The 13,930-nt window shown below is 60.6% G+C and overlaps 1 protein-coding gene across 1 annotated transcript in view; it reads right to left on the bottom strand.

Moving 5' to 3' along the window:
- The window catches only part of LOC128916729 (fibrous sheath-interacting protein 2-like), a 41,824-nt gene extending 28,204 nt beyond the window's left edge, over nucleotides 1-13,620 (bottom strand). Inside the window, exons 1-4 of the mRNA XM_054218746.1 lie at nucleotides 13,144-13,620; nucleotides 12,867-13,010; nucleotides 12,077-12,238; nucleotides 11,826-11,915 (exon numbers count right to left, since the gene is read on the bottom strand). Of these exons, the coding sequence (XP_054074721.1) occupies nucleotides 11,826-11,915; nucleotides 12,077-12,238; nucleotides 12,867-13,010; nucleotides 13,144-13,215 (468 nt within the window). The 5' untranslated portion in view covers nucleotides 13,216-13,620. The remainder of the gene's footprint in view (nucleotides 1-11,825; nucleotides 11,916-12,076; nucleotides 12,239-12,866; nucleotides 13,011-13,143) is intronic.
- Between the last annotated feature and the right edge of the window lie 310 nt (nucleotides 13,621-13,930).

The following is a 13,930-nucleotide window of genomic DNA, read 5'->3' as shown; positions in this document are numbered from 1 at the left end:
GCCCTGGGCAAACCCAACTGCTTAAAGAGCCGACAAACGGGCTTCCACCAGCTGCTGTGAGCATTCCTGCCCTGGCAATAACCCACCAGGACTGTCAAGGGCTGTCGTAACTCCATCTGCTGCCGTGGCAGAGATGGGCAATGCTCTTCCTGCCTTAGAGCTGGAGGGGGCACAAGCAGCCCGGGTAGCCCTGCCACACACCATGGTCTCAACTGGTGTGCTGGTCACTGGCGAAAGGTCCCTGGGCACTGGTGAGCACCGCGTGCTGTACAGATGCAGAGCGAGAGCAGAGACCAGCCAGGGATGGCCATGAGATGTGAGGTGAACATCAGCTCCTGCAGGAAATAGCTGGAGAGGAACTTTTCTGTGGGTCGTGGGTGACTGCCAGGGAGGAGGGGATGGTTAGGAAGAGCCGCTGAAGACAGGGATGAAGTGTAATGTGTTGGGATTCTTAACTCTGGGGGGTAGGTACGTGTTAAGCTGCCCCCCCTTTAAGGGGGCTCGCCCCCATCCCCACTGCGCTCCCGTTGCCATGGCCCGTGTTCCATCTGCAACTGCCAGTGCCTGGCGACGGGCACAACACATCCCCTCTGCCCTGCGCCCGACAGCCCTTCTCTCCTGCTCCCCACACAGCCCTGCTCTCCTGCTCCTCACAGCTCCGACCCTCCACCCAGCCCTTCCCTTCCCATCCCGCCTGCTCCATTACCTTTCCCAAAGCGTTGTGATAATGAAGGTGACGAAGACCAAGATGCTTGCACTGGCAGAGGTACGTCCCTGCTCCCTGGAGGTGGGCACCCAGCAGTGGTGGGGGGGCCAGCAGCTTGGCTCGCCCTCTCCCCCCACCCCTGCAAGGCCAGGGGCTGGCAGAAGCCCTTCTGGGCTGCTCATGCCCTGCTGGGGTGCAGCATCCCTGCGCGGGGGGACACGTCCCCACACACAGCCCAGGCTGCCCCGGGCTGGTGCCGCAGGGATGCTCGGCGGGAGCAGGCGGGTGCTGGCCGGAGCCTGAGCCGGTGCCTGCGCTGCCCCTTTCCAGGCTGGAGCCGTGGGAGCTGAGCCCTGCCAGCGGAGCAGCGCCGAGCCCAAAGGCCGCCTGCACCGAGTAAGGAGCTTCTGGGCGCCCAGGCACACCACGCGTGGGCCGGGGTCTGTGTGTGGGGGCCCCGGGGTGTGTGCCCGGGGCCCCGCGGGGCAGGGAGCAGGGCTGCTCACCCCTGCTCTCTCTGCTCTGCCAGATCCACAAGACCATGAGAAACACCAAAATGATGAAGATGCAGAAGAACAGGAGCCTCCAGCTGCAGGCGCTGGGGCGTCAGCTCTGGTGGGTGCTGGTGGCCAAGGAGCTGCCCAGGTCCAGCCAGCTCCTGCTGGGGATGTGCCCACGGCTCTCCCTGGCCAGCGAGAGGGGCAGGGGTGTGGAGAGCCCTGTCCCACGGGTCCACTCAGCTGGGCAGGGCAGGAGCAATGCACTTTTCTGCTTGCCTCTTGTCTTAGGATGTTAGAACTTGCGCTGGAGGCTTCGGAGGATGCTTCCAGGAGTGTGAAGACAGAGGAAGACATGGAGGTTGACGAGAAGGAGGAAGTGGAAGAGATGGAGGTGGATGTGGAGGAGGAGGAGGCGATGGATGTGGACCCGCCATCAGGAGGACAGGCACGTGCTCCCCATGCACTGCCCGCAGGGAGGGAGGGTCTCCTGCCACCGGGATGGGGCTGGGGCTGGGGCTGGGCTGGGTGGTCCCCGCTGCAGGGACACGGCGCCCGCTGCCCTCCTGCTGGCGGCACAACGGCCCCCAGCGCGCTGCCCTGAGCCCCCCTCCGCTTTGGGCCGGGAGCGGTTTCTTAGGGCCGGGACAGGCAAGTGTAAGCCCGAGCCCAGGCGGGGCTCAGCGCTGGCGGCAGAGTCCCGCTGTCCCCAGCGTGTCCCAGGGCTGTGGCCATCGAATGCCCGTCAGGGCGAAGCCCGACCCGAAGCAGCTGCTGCCGCTGAGCCGGCTCGGGAAGCCCCAGCTCTGCTCGGCGAGGCGCTGCTCGTTAGCCAAACGGCCGTGCCGCTGGCTTTTCTTCCAGGGGCAGCAGACCAGTGGGAGTTCCAGACAACGTACTGGAGCTACGAAGAGGAAGAGATGTATATAGTTGTATTTCTATAGTTGTTATATTTCTATAGTTTTTATGTTGTTGTATTTCTCTAGTTGTTGTATTTCTCTAGTTGTGTTTTGTAGTTACTGGTGGTTTTGTCAGTAGTTGTAGGTAGTTGTGTTGTTGTTAATAAAGAGTTGTGTTCATGTTTTTCACACCCAAGTTCTCTTTGCCTTTGTTTGGGCACCCGCGGCGTTTGCAGAGTTGTGGTTCCAGTGTCTCGGGGATGGCAGGGCTGGAGGCGGCTGGGGGTGGTGGCACGGCCGCCCCGGGGGCAGGGGGTCCCTGTGCACAGATGGGGTGCGGGTGACGGAGGGGACGTCCCTGGGCACCAGCGGGGTTCATGGGCTGCTGGGGAGTGGTTTCCCCAAGAGCAAAGGGGTCCCCAGCCAAGCATGGACTCTGCCATGACTGACCCCTGCCACGATGCCATCAAAGCAGGCAGGAAACCTGCTGCTGCCCTTGCTGCTGGAGGGAAATGAAAGGGAGGGACGGGGCACAAGCCAGGATGGGGCTGTAGAGCTGTAAAACGCAAACTGATCACCCGAGGGCCATGACATCCTTGGGAATGGCTGGTACAAGGCTCAGGGGAGAAGGTTTTGGAGCTGCAGGGGCTGATGTTTAAGGCTTTGAACCTCCCCACGCTCAGGTCTTTGCTTCTGGTCCTGCCGTGCTTTACCCGGGGCCGTGCCCAGAGCCGAAGCCCCTGGGGCCGTGCCCAGAGCCGAAGCCCGGAGCAAAGCCCTCCTTGTCCTGTGTCACGTCCCACTCCCAGGAAAGAGGGGGAGTAAGTGACTTCAGATTCATAAATTCTCAACAGTGCGCACTAAGGTGAGATAAATCTCAAGGTCCATATAGAAATATTTATTAGCTTCCCCAAACGGTTAGTATAGGTTTTAACAAGTCCACAATAATTGGTTAGGTATAAGACAAATTATGGCAAGTGGTGGGGTATGCACTGTGTTACTTAACAACAGGTACAGGACAACTTATGGCAAGCGGTACTTAAGGTCATACTTAAGGTCATTACTTAACAGCTGTAAGAGTAAAGAGAAACTGAGAGACAGAGAAAGGAAAAGACAGAGATAAAGAGATCACCGTTCCTGGTTCCAGCGTCTTTTTCAGGGGATCTTCCCAGGTATGATCTTCTTTCTTGGGAAGGATCTTCCCAGGCATTATCTTCTTCTTTTGTTTCTTCTTTGTTCCCCCTTAGGGGCACTTATTTTCCCCTTTTCTGTTTGCTGAATGAGCATGGTCCAACCCCTCTTGCTGAGGACAGCCTCGTCCCAGGCTTCTCCCTTCTCCCAGGTGAGGTGTAGCTTGGTTTGGGTGGAGAGACGAGTGTCATAGTCATACGTGTTTAGCGTGATCCCTATAATCCTCATTAGCATACGCAGGGTGTGCGCTTTCATATGCATTTCGCGGATAATGATGCAAAGGTCACTTATCGGATGCAATGGCCTGGAGAACTGAGAACTAGCGAGCTCACCACACGAGTGGCAGAACAATCCTGTCTTCACAAGACAGTCCTCCCACGCTTTCAGGTGCCAGAAGTGTTGGCCTTACCAGTTCCTTGAAGGCCGGTCCTGCATTATTTATTTCCTTGCGAGCGTTTGAGGCATTCCACTGAAGGCTTGGAGGGCCTTCTGCCCCTCGGCAGGGAATTTCCAGCCCGTCTCTTACACCCTGCCGGCATTCCTGCTGCTGGCAGCGGCCTCGGCCCCTGGTCCCCACTCGGGGCGAGCCGTGGAGGGGGCAGCGCAGGCTGCGGGGGGCTTTGGGGAGAGGGAGCCGGTGCAGGGGTGCGGTGGGGCCCGTGGGCGCAGGGTGTCGGGGTGCGGGGAGCCGTGGGTGCCGGCAGAGTGGCGAGGGGGGGCGATGCCGTGCGGGCCGGGGGTGCGGGATGCGGGGAGCCGCGGGGGGCCGGGGCTGCGGGCACGGGGCTGCCGCCGGGCGCTCGGGAGCCGCGGCCCCGCCCGCCCCCTCATTAGCCGCGCCTCATTAGCGCCTCATTAGCGGCGGCCGGGGAGCGCTGCCGGCCATGGGGGTTGCGGGCGGCGGCGCCCTGCCGTGCTGCTCCTGTCCCTGGGGGAGGCTGCCCGGGCGGGGGTCGGGCTGTGGGGGCCGGGCTGCGGAGGGGCCGCTGCCTGGGGTGCGGAGTCGGGGGGCGATGCGGGGTCCCCTCTCTCCGTGTGGCTGGGTCGGGGCTGTGTGTGTGTGTCCGGTGGGTGTCGGCTGGCGGAGCCGAGCTGTCCGTGCCCCCCCGGCTGTCAAGGCTCCCCTGGACACAGGGGCTTCAGCCAGGGACTCGCAGGTGTCCGGGCTGTCCCAGGGTCAGGCGCTGCAGGGAGCAGCCTGCACCCGGTCTCCAGTCGGATCCTGCTGCCCAAAGCCATCCTTCTCCCTTCCCCCCCGCATGCTGAGACCCTTCCTGCGAGAGCTTTCCTCCTTGTGGCTTGAGTTGAGCTCACCCCTGGTGTTGGTGAGTTTGTAGCGAGTGCCCCAAGATGATGGTGTTGGGAGGGCATTAACTTCAGCAGAGCTGTAACAATCCCAGATGAGCTGGGTAACGAGGGTGGTGTTGGGCGGGTTTGGGGAAAGGTCTGCTTAAAGAGCGATCGAGCAGAAGGGGCAAGGTGGGGGGCAAGTGGGAAGTCAGCAATAAAATGTTTGCGGGGATGACTGGGGGCATCTTTTTGTGCCCGGCAGTGAGTTGTGGGGAGCGCAAAGGAGTTGTGAGGAACTGCAGGGAGCAACGGAGGGAAAGCCCCGGTGCCTTGGCTCGGAGGAAAGGTGCCAGGGCAAGGCGGGGGCCGAGTGCCCGGTGGGTCAGGCTTCCCAAGGTGCTGCCGAGCCCCCCGCGGGCTGGGACGGAAGGCATCGCCCTCAGCGGTGGGGTGGAGGCTGCGGGACGCGCTCCTTGGTGCCAGCCCCGCTGGCTGGCATGTGTCAGGGCTGAGGCGGGCGGGGGGCAGCAAACTGTTTCTTCTGCCAGCAAACGTGCCGATGGGAGGTTGTCTGTGACCTGCTCTTTATTGCCCCCTCAGCCTTCTCTTCTCCAGGCTAAAGAGTCCCAGCTCTCTCAGCCTTTCCTCATAAGGGAGATGCTCCAATGCCTCCATCGTCTTTCTTGCCCTACGCTGGACTCTCTCCAGCAGTTCCCTGTCTCTCTTGAACTGGGGAGCCCAGAACTGGACACAGTATTCCAGTTGTGGCCTCACCAGTGCAGAGTAGAGGGGGAGAATGACCTCCCTGGACCTGCTGGCCACACTCTTCCCTATGCAGCCCAGAATTCCGTTGACCGCCTTGGCGACAAGGGCACATTGCTTGCTCATGGATTATTTACCGTCCACCAAGACCCCCAGATCCTTTTCTCCAGAGCTGCTTTCCAGCAGGTCCACCCCTCACCTCTACTGGTGCCTGACATTCTTCCTCCCCAGGTGCAGGACCCTACACTTGTCCTTGTTGAACCTCATTAGTTTTTTCTCTGCCCAGCTCTCCAGCCTGTCTAGGTCACGCTGGATGGCAGCACGGCCCTCTGGGGTGTCAGCCACCCCACCCGCTTCGGTGTCATCGCGAACTTGCTGAGCATATGCTCTGTCCCCTCGTCCAGGCCCTTGATGAATACGTTAAACAATACTGGTCCAAGGATTGACCCCTGGGGGACACCACTGGTTACAGGCCTCCAGCTCGACCCTGCTCCATTAATGACGACCCTCTGAGTCCTGTCACACAGCCAGCTCTCAGTCCACCTCACTGTCCCCTCGTCTAGTCCACACTTCCTCAGTTTCCGAAGGAGGATGTTATGAGAGACAGTGTCAAAAGCCTTGCTGAAGCCAAGGTAGGTGACATCTGCCGCTCTGCCCTCATCCAGCCAACCAGTTATAACATCATAGAGGCCTCTGAGGTTGGTCAAGCATGATTTACCCTTGGGAAATCTGTGTTGACCACTTCCAATCACTTCCTGCTCCTGAACGTGCGTGGATATGACATCCAGAACGAGTCGCTCCATTACCTTCCCAGGGCCGGAGGTGAGACTAACTGGTCTGTAGTTCCCTGGGTGCTCCTTCCTGCCCTTTTTGAAGACTGGAGTGATATTGGCCTTCCTCCAGTCCTCAGGCACCTCTCCTCTTCTCCATGACCTTTCAAAGATGATGGAGAGTGGCCAAGCAATAACATCTGCCAGCTCTCTTGGCACTCGCGGGTGCATCTCATCAGGGCCCATGGACTTATGGATGTCCAGTTTGGCCGAGTGGTCTCTAACCTGATCTTCCTCTACCGGGGAAAACTCTTCCCCTCTCCAGACCTTCCCCCTTGCCTCCAGGGCCTGGGATTCATGCGGGTCGGCTTTAGCAGTGAAGGCCGAAGCCAGGAAGGCATTCGGTAGCTCTGCCTTCTCTGTGTCTTCCACCACTAGGGCGCCCATCTCATTCGTTAGTGGGCCTACATTTTCCCTACTCTTCCTTTTGCTATTGATATACTGAAAGAACCTCTTGTTCTCTTTAACTGTGGTGGCCAAGACGAGTTCTGCTTGAGCTTTGGCCCTTCTGATTTTCGCCCTGCATAGCTTCACTACATCTTGCTATTTTTCATAAGTAGTCAACCCCCTTTTCCAAGGATCATAAACTTTCTTTTTTTTTTTCCCTGATGGCCAGCCTAAGCTCTCTATTTAGCCAGGCTGGTCTTCTTCCCTGTCTGCTTGTTTTCTGGGACTTGGGGATGGCCTTCTCCTGAGCTTTTAGGAGTTCCTCCTTGAAGTAAGACCAGCCTTCCTGGGCACCTTTGCCCTTCTGGACTGTCCCCCAAGGGACGCTCTCAACCATGCTCCTAAGCAGGGCAAAGTTCGCCCTTCGGAAATCTTCGGGAACCACTGTCGGGAAACGTCTAAATTATCCCTGGCACCCTCAGAGACACCCCACTCCCACAAGGAGTCAGACAGCCGAAGGTGGGGGGGTTGAGGTAGGAGGCAGATTTCAACCAGTTTTAAGCTGTGCTCCTGAAGCGGTGTTTGTGAAGATGGTTATGGGCTTGGAGGGGCTTGGTTTGTGGATTTGTTTGGCCTTAAGTGTATTACCCTTCAGGGTAACGCTTTCTGTGGCAGCTGGAAACAGTCCTTCTTGTACACCAAACCCAACCCCGTATTTGGAAGGGGCATTTCGGCTGCTGCAACGTGCGTTTTCTTCCCTGGGTGACACTCGGCCCCAAGCATACACAGCCTTTCACTTTGGCACATTCTTGTCCCCCTGGCTGAAAGATTCTGTGTTTTCACGGGTTGAATGCTTCCTCAGCCCACCACAGGCCATAATGACTGTGCCTTTACAGACCACTTCCCTTGCTCACTGCTTTCAGATTTGAGCATCGAAGCCATGGAGGGAGCAGGAGAGCAGCAGCTGGATGTAGAGCACAACCTGTTTAAGCAGCGGTGGGATGAAGGTGGCAATCGCGTGACTCCAGGGGCCGAGAGACACGGTAAGGCGCTCTTCTGCCTTTCTTGGGCGGATGCTCTGGTCGTCCTGCCATCACTGTGTGCCTGGTTTGGCTTTCACGGGAACAAGGGACAGCTGACGAGCATTTAAACACCTTTAAGGTGTTTGAAACTGAAACACCTTAAGGTTGAACCTTAAACACGTTTAAGGCACGCAAGTCTATGAAACGTGCAGATCAGTCCGACTGCTTTTATACTGGCTACTTTTGCGGGGCAAATCTTTGCCTAGTCCCTCTGAAATCATGACAAGGGCTCATGGATGCATTTCAGGAATAAAGCTCCCAAGTTAATGGTCTTTTAAGACTAGAAAGGAAGCAGCTGTTCTGGCCAAACTTGGCTTTGGTTGTGTCTTTAAATCACAGCGGGCTGACAAATGGGATGACCTGGTTGGAGGAAAGAGCTAAAGGCTAAACTAAGGCATGAGCTGAATGATGGGGAGGTACGAGGATTTCTCCCGTTGCTGCGGGAGTGTGGTGATAGTGCTCTCGCTGCGGTGTCCCTTGGCAGCCTTTCTCTATTCCCAGGTTGTGGCATTGCAAATTTAATGCCTGGGGACAAGGCTTTGGTTGTGTCTTTAAATCACAGAGGGCTGACAAATGGGATGACCTGGTTAGAGGAAAGAGCCTCTCCCCAGGGAAGGTTCTGGAGACTCAAGCCTTGAAGCCTAACCTTGCCCCTTACTGCAGGTACTTTGTGTGTGTTCATGCAGACCTGAGAAATATATTGTAGTTGACTTATCGCTTACAAGTTGTAGGAAGTGGCCCTTGGCTACGTGACCCTCTCCTCTACCCTTTCTACCTGTTCTGACTCACCCTCGTTCTTCGATACAAACCAGAGAGGATTCTGGCACAGTGTTGCAGTCTAACAGGAATACTGTCCTGACTTCTCCTTTCCAAAACTTGATCTCCTGACTACCTTTTCTGGGAGACAGCGTCATTCTGTGTGTCAGCATAAAGGGAGTTTGTTGGTTTGCATCACTTGGATGTAACTTTCTGGTGTTGAAGCTGAAAGGCTAAACTAAGGCAAGAGCTGAATGATGGGGAGGTACGAGGATTTCTCCCGTTGCCGCGGGAGTGTGGCGATAGTGCTTTCGCTGCGGTGTCCCTTGGCAGCCTTTCTCTACTCCCAGGACAGACGAGGCCGGGGGGCAAAGGGGACTGAGCCCCGTTTGTCGTGTTTCCCCCCTGAGCCCATGAAATAGCGCTTTATTCCCGGAGCCCGTTGCCCTGGAACTCGGAAGCTTTCCCTCCCGCCCCGGCTTCCCCGTTGCCTGCTGGCGGCCCGGGCCCTTCGCGCCGCCCGTCGGGGAGGACAAGGTCCGGGAGCTCCCCCCGGGCACGTCGGCGTTTCGCCCCGGGCCGGGCCCCCCGCTCCCGCGGCAGCCCGGGCCGAAGCCGCAGCCTCCGGCAGAGGCTCCGGCGCTGCCGCCGCCTTCCCCGGGCGACGGCCCGTCCCCGCGGCCCCGGCTCTCGCCCGCCGTCGCGGGCCCCCCCCGACACGCGGCTCGCGGGGACCGTTTCCCCCCGCTCCCGCCCCCAGCGTCGGCCGGGGCCGGTAACGGTCTCCGAGCGGAGCCGGCCGGAGCGAACCGCGGCCGGAGCGGCCTCTTCCCCCGCGGCAGCCCCGCAGCCCGCAGGAAAGCGCCGCCGCAGAGCGGCCCCGAGCGAGCCCGTCCCTCCCGCCCCGCGGCTCCCGGCGGCGCCCGTCAGGCGGCGGAGCCCGGCCGGCGAGCGGGGGCATGGCGGCGCCGGGCCCGGCCTCCCTGCAGCGCCGGCTGCAGAGCTCGCAGGAGGCGCGGCACCGGCAAGCGGTGCTGGTGCGGAAGCTGCAGGCGAAGGTGAGGAGCGGGGGCGCCTGCCCGGGGGGAGCTCCCCGAGGCCGGGCCGGGGTGCCCGCGCCGTCCGCGGACGGGACTCGGCGGCGGAGCCCTCGGGGGGCGAAGGCGCGGCCCCGGCGGGGTCCTGCCCGGGCCCTGCCCTGCGCTGCCGCGGGCGGGACGGCGCCGAGCCCGGAGCTCGGGGGAGGGAGGGAGGGAGGCCCCGGGAGCCGTCCCGTCCCGTCCCGCCCCGTCCCGTCCCGTCCGCGGTCACCCCCGAGCCGCTCGCCGGGGCTTGGCCGGGCTCGGGGGAAGCGAAGCTTCCCGGTCCCGAAGGGACTCGGTGTCGGAGCGGCAGCGCCGTGGCGCGGGCTGAGCTCGGGCTGCAGAGAGCGAGAGAAAAGCCGGTGCCGGAGGAGCCGGGTCCGTCCCCGGCTGCACTCGCTCATCTTCATGCCGTGTCTGCGCCCAGGTCCTGCAGTACCGGACCCGCTGCCGAGAGCTGGAGCAGCAGCTGGAAGCAGGAGCGGTGAGTGCGCAGGGCGCGAACTGAAGAGAGCGGCCGTAGCGTTCGGGAGCGAAAAAGCTCCCCGAGCCGTGGCAGGGGAAAGCAAGATTGTGCTCCCGGAGGGTTTCAAGAAGCGCTGCGAGTTTGCCTGCCCGTGTTTTGTCCAGTTGCCGCTCTCAGAGCAGCCAGCAGTCCCAGAAATGCAGGATTGGAGTTCGGGGCAGGAGTGCTTTATTGGCGGGGAACGTTTTTTCCCGGCTCTCAGGAGAGCGCTTTGCTCCCTGTTCCGTTTTAGGGCTGTCTGTGAAATAGAATGGGGTGAAACACAGCGTTTTGGAAGGCAAGAATGCTGGCTCTGTGCTTTTTGTTCTGCTTGCCGGCTAAAGCAGAGCTAGGAAACGAAGGGTAGGAGCGTAGGAGAGCATTGCCAGGCTTCAGCTGGAAGAACTGGACTAAACATTCGCTTTCTTCTGCAGGGCTGCCTCGCAGGCAGATGGGAAGAAGCCACAGAAGCCCTGGAGAAAGGCCTGCTTCAGGTGGAAGAGGAGCAGCAAAGGTACAAGGGAGAAGCGTTCCCCCCTACTCGGTGCCCTGGAGAAAGGATCTCGACACAAAGACCGCCAGAACCCCGGCTCAACAGAGCTGGAGCAGCCCCTCCGATAGCCCGGCCACAAAGCTTCCCAAAGGAGACAAAAGCTGGGTCTTCGCCTGACCCAGGGATTGAGAGGGAGGAAGAGGAGGGAAATCATTGCAGGGAAGATGCCCAGACAGACACAGTATGGCCTGGCCGGAAGGAAGGAAGGCACAAGCAAAGACGTGGGAGTAAACTCTTTATTGCAACGCAAGCGGGTGAGGTCTGTGTCTGCTGCCCAGGGGCTCTACACCTCGCTTGCCGCACACCTCCTCAGGTCATGGGCCACAAGCCTTCCCGCGAACCCCCTCCTTTCTGAGGCGGGCGGCTGGGGCTCGCCTCCGACAGGCTTTACACGCAGTGATCTGCGCCGGGCTCCTGTCTGGGCAGGGGGCTTGGGACCTGCTGGAGGGACGGGCTGTCGGGACCACTGCGCGCCCATGGAGGGGAGGGCGTCCTTAGCGGGACAGCACGGCTTTCCCTCTCGTGGTGCGCGTGGTTTTGTGACACGCCTTCCAAAACTCAGTTCGGGGGACAGGGCAGGCCCACATTGACAGAACCGCTCCGACGCAGAGTCGACCGTGCAACGTGACCTGGTCCTCACACTCAAAGTGCTGGCTAAAGGTGTCTCAGAGTCAGCATCGCTACTGACCCTCCCGGCCAGCTTGGCACCTTCCCGTCCCCACTCGTATTGGGAGAAGATGTGGCCTTCCTCCAGATCTGCTTTCGCTCTTCTGCGTCGCCCTGATTTCAGGGAGCTCTTGGGTGGGGGTGGGCAAGCTGGTCTTCGAGGCTGCAGCAGCCGCTCGCCCAGGCAAGAAGTGTTGATGGCTCCCGGTCGTTTGGGGGCATCCTTCAACTTGGTCATGTGTTGCCGAAGCCTTTCCTGAGGAGGAGACACCAGGTTGTGGCTCGCTGTTGCCTGGACAAGCGCTCGCAGCCCTGCGTGCTGAGGCTTCCCGCGGGCGCAGGCCAGGGCTCCGCTTCAGCCGTGCGACGAGGGCAGAAGAGAAGGGCTTCCCTCGGCACTCTGCGTGGCTGCACGTCGCCTTCCTGCCCGTGCCCACCCCAGCACCCTGCGCAGGCTCAGCTCCGAGCCCCATAGTCCTTTCCCTGCCCCACTGCCTGGCCCCCCAGCACAGCCCTCCCCTCTTCTGCACCGACCGCCTCCCCAGCAGGCAGCAAGTGAAGCCCCAGCCCTCGGCACCGTGCCGCTGACCGGTGCCCACCAACGCTCGGCTTTGCCTACCTCTTCTTGCCTGGACATCTGCTCGGCGCGCAGCTTGAGCGTGGTCAGGTACTGCCTGTACTCGTTGAACTCCTTCAGAGTGCAGACCACCTATGGAGAGAGGAGGGGAGAAACCCCCAAGAACAGTCAAGCCAGCAGACTGCCTTCCCCGAAACAGCCCCAGCCCAGCCGAGGGGAGCTGCTCCTCTGCAGGAGGGGCATCCCTGCTCCCAGGGAACCGCTTCTATCGGCCCCATGACGTCCAAACCTACTCTGCCATCACGGGTGACCAGGCCCTGCCTCCGCAGCCTCTGGAAGTTGTTTTTGCGGTTGTGATAGTCCTGCAGATACGGGTCGTGCAGGCTGTTGTACTCCGTGCGCAGCAGGCGACAGTGGGGATCTCCCAGGTCGTAAAAGCCTGAGGGCCGTTGAAGCTGTAAGAACAATGTTCCAGAGTATGAACGGGCCAGGAGAGAGCAGCAGGGAGGAACGCACTCCTGAGCTCCTCACGCACACAGGGTGGCATTTCCAAACCTGCGAGGTATAGCCTAATTCCTGTCTTACTTCCCACCCCGAGGAAAGATCTCTCTACTTCGGAGACCCTCCAACGGAGGAGAAACCCTGTGCCTACATCCTCCTGTCTGGTGGCTATCCCCTCTGGCTGTAGGAATGCAAGAGCTGCACCCACTGCTGCACCTGTGAGGAGCTCAGCTGAAATGTTGCCTACAGCCACGTCTTCTCCTCTGGCAATTCACTCTGATGGCACCAGTGGGCTTGTGCTCCCCAGAGGTGCCAAGCTGTCCCTGTGGAAAGGCAAAGGGAGTTTGAAGGCCTGACACCAACGCTCTTCTCCATCCGGCTCTAGGCAGCGTGCAGCTCTGCTATGGGCACGTCCTCCTTTCTCTCGGCACCACGGCGCCAGGAGCTTCCCTCGACTGCCAAGCCCTGTCCGACTGAAGGGCTGCAGCCCCCGCCGTAGCGCAGGTGGCCACAAGGACTTCTCCGAAGGACGGGGACCCCGTAAAAGGGGAGAGCTTTTCTACCCCTTCCTACTGCCCTTACCTTTTCCCCCAGCTTTGCTCGGCAGTAGACAGGCTTGGAGCCGCGCACCACAGGGATCTTCACCCCGAGCGGGAGGTCCACCAGCAGCTCAGGGTCCCTCAGCACAATGGAGCCTTCTCCCAGGTGCTGTCTTATGTGCCCGAGCTAGGAAGACAGAGACACTCAGGCGCTAGCTCAGGAAGCCTCCCGCACGGCGCTTGCAAAAAGGGCACGTGCCGAGGCCCCGGAGCAACCCCCGTGTCCCAGGCTGAGCCCTCTCCATCGGCCCACTGCTCACATCTCTCCTCATTTGCAGTGCTCTCGCCAGCGCGTCTGCCTTTCGGACGCCAGCAGTGAGACCGTGCTCCATGGCTCCTTCCAAGACTTCTCCTGGAACTGTGACCTTGCGCTGGCACCTCTCGCTACAGAGGCACCCAGCTGTAGTCACCCCCGCCAGTCCCCAGCCAGCGGCTATATAGAGCACTCGCGCATTGTTGCGTCGTCGCGTTGCCGCATTGTGACTCACTGCGTCGCCGCGCCGTCATCCTGTTGTATCACTGTGCTGCCATGCCACCGCCCGGCTGCTGCGCACCGGCCTGGGGGGACCTGCCTGCAGGCCCGTTTGGACAGACCTGTGTCCACCCGCTCTTGCTGGCCCAGCTTGGAGAGGTCATCTCCACCGGCCCCTTCCCACCTCAGCTCCTCTGTGATTCGGGGAAGCAAAGCAGGCATCCTCGCCAACCGGCAGGAACTGCAAGGAGCTGCCGCACCACAGATGCTGGGTTTTGGCTCAGCTTTACCCCCTTTTCCGTTTTAGAGCTCTTCCCTCTTTGGCCGCTGGTATTTTCTGGTGCTGACGTGGCTGCACAGAGGGTCCGAGGGGCTGGCTGCTCACAGCGGCAGCCGAGCTGCTCAGGAGCAGATCCAGCTGCTTGCAGCCAGCGCTTCCCTCTCTGCGCTGGCCGTCTGGCAGGGGACAGGAGGGAGCTCTGGTTTGGCCAGCCGGGAGAGAAGGACGCCTGGGAGAGAGGGGCCGGCTGTGGAGGCGTGGGGTGAGCGCTGGTGGTCCTGAAGGGCTGGAACTG

This window comes from Rissa tridactyla, chromosome 12 (assembly GCF_028500815.1).
Source record: "Rissa tridactyla isolate bRisTri1 chromosome 12, bRisTri1.patW.cur.20221130, whole genome shotgun sequence".
Lineage (NCBI taxonomy): Eukaryota > Metazoa > Chordata > Aves > Charadriiformes > Laridae > Rissa > Rissa tridactyla.
The sequence above is the reverse complement of the archived record's forward strand: the minus strand, read 5'-3'. Positions and strand labels throughout refer to the sequence as shown.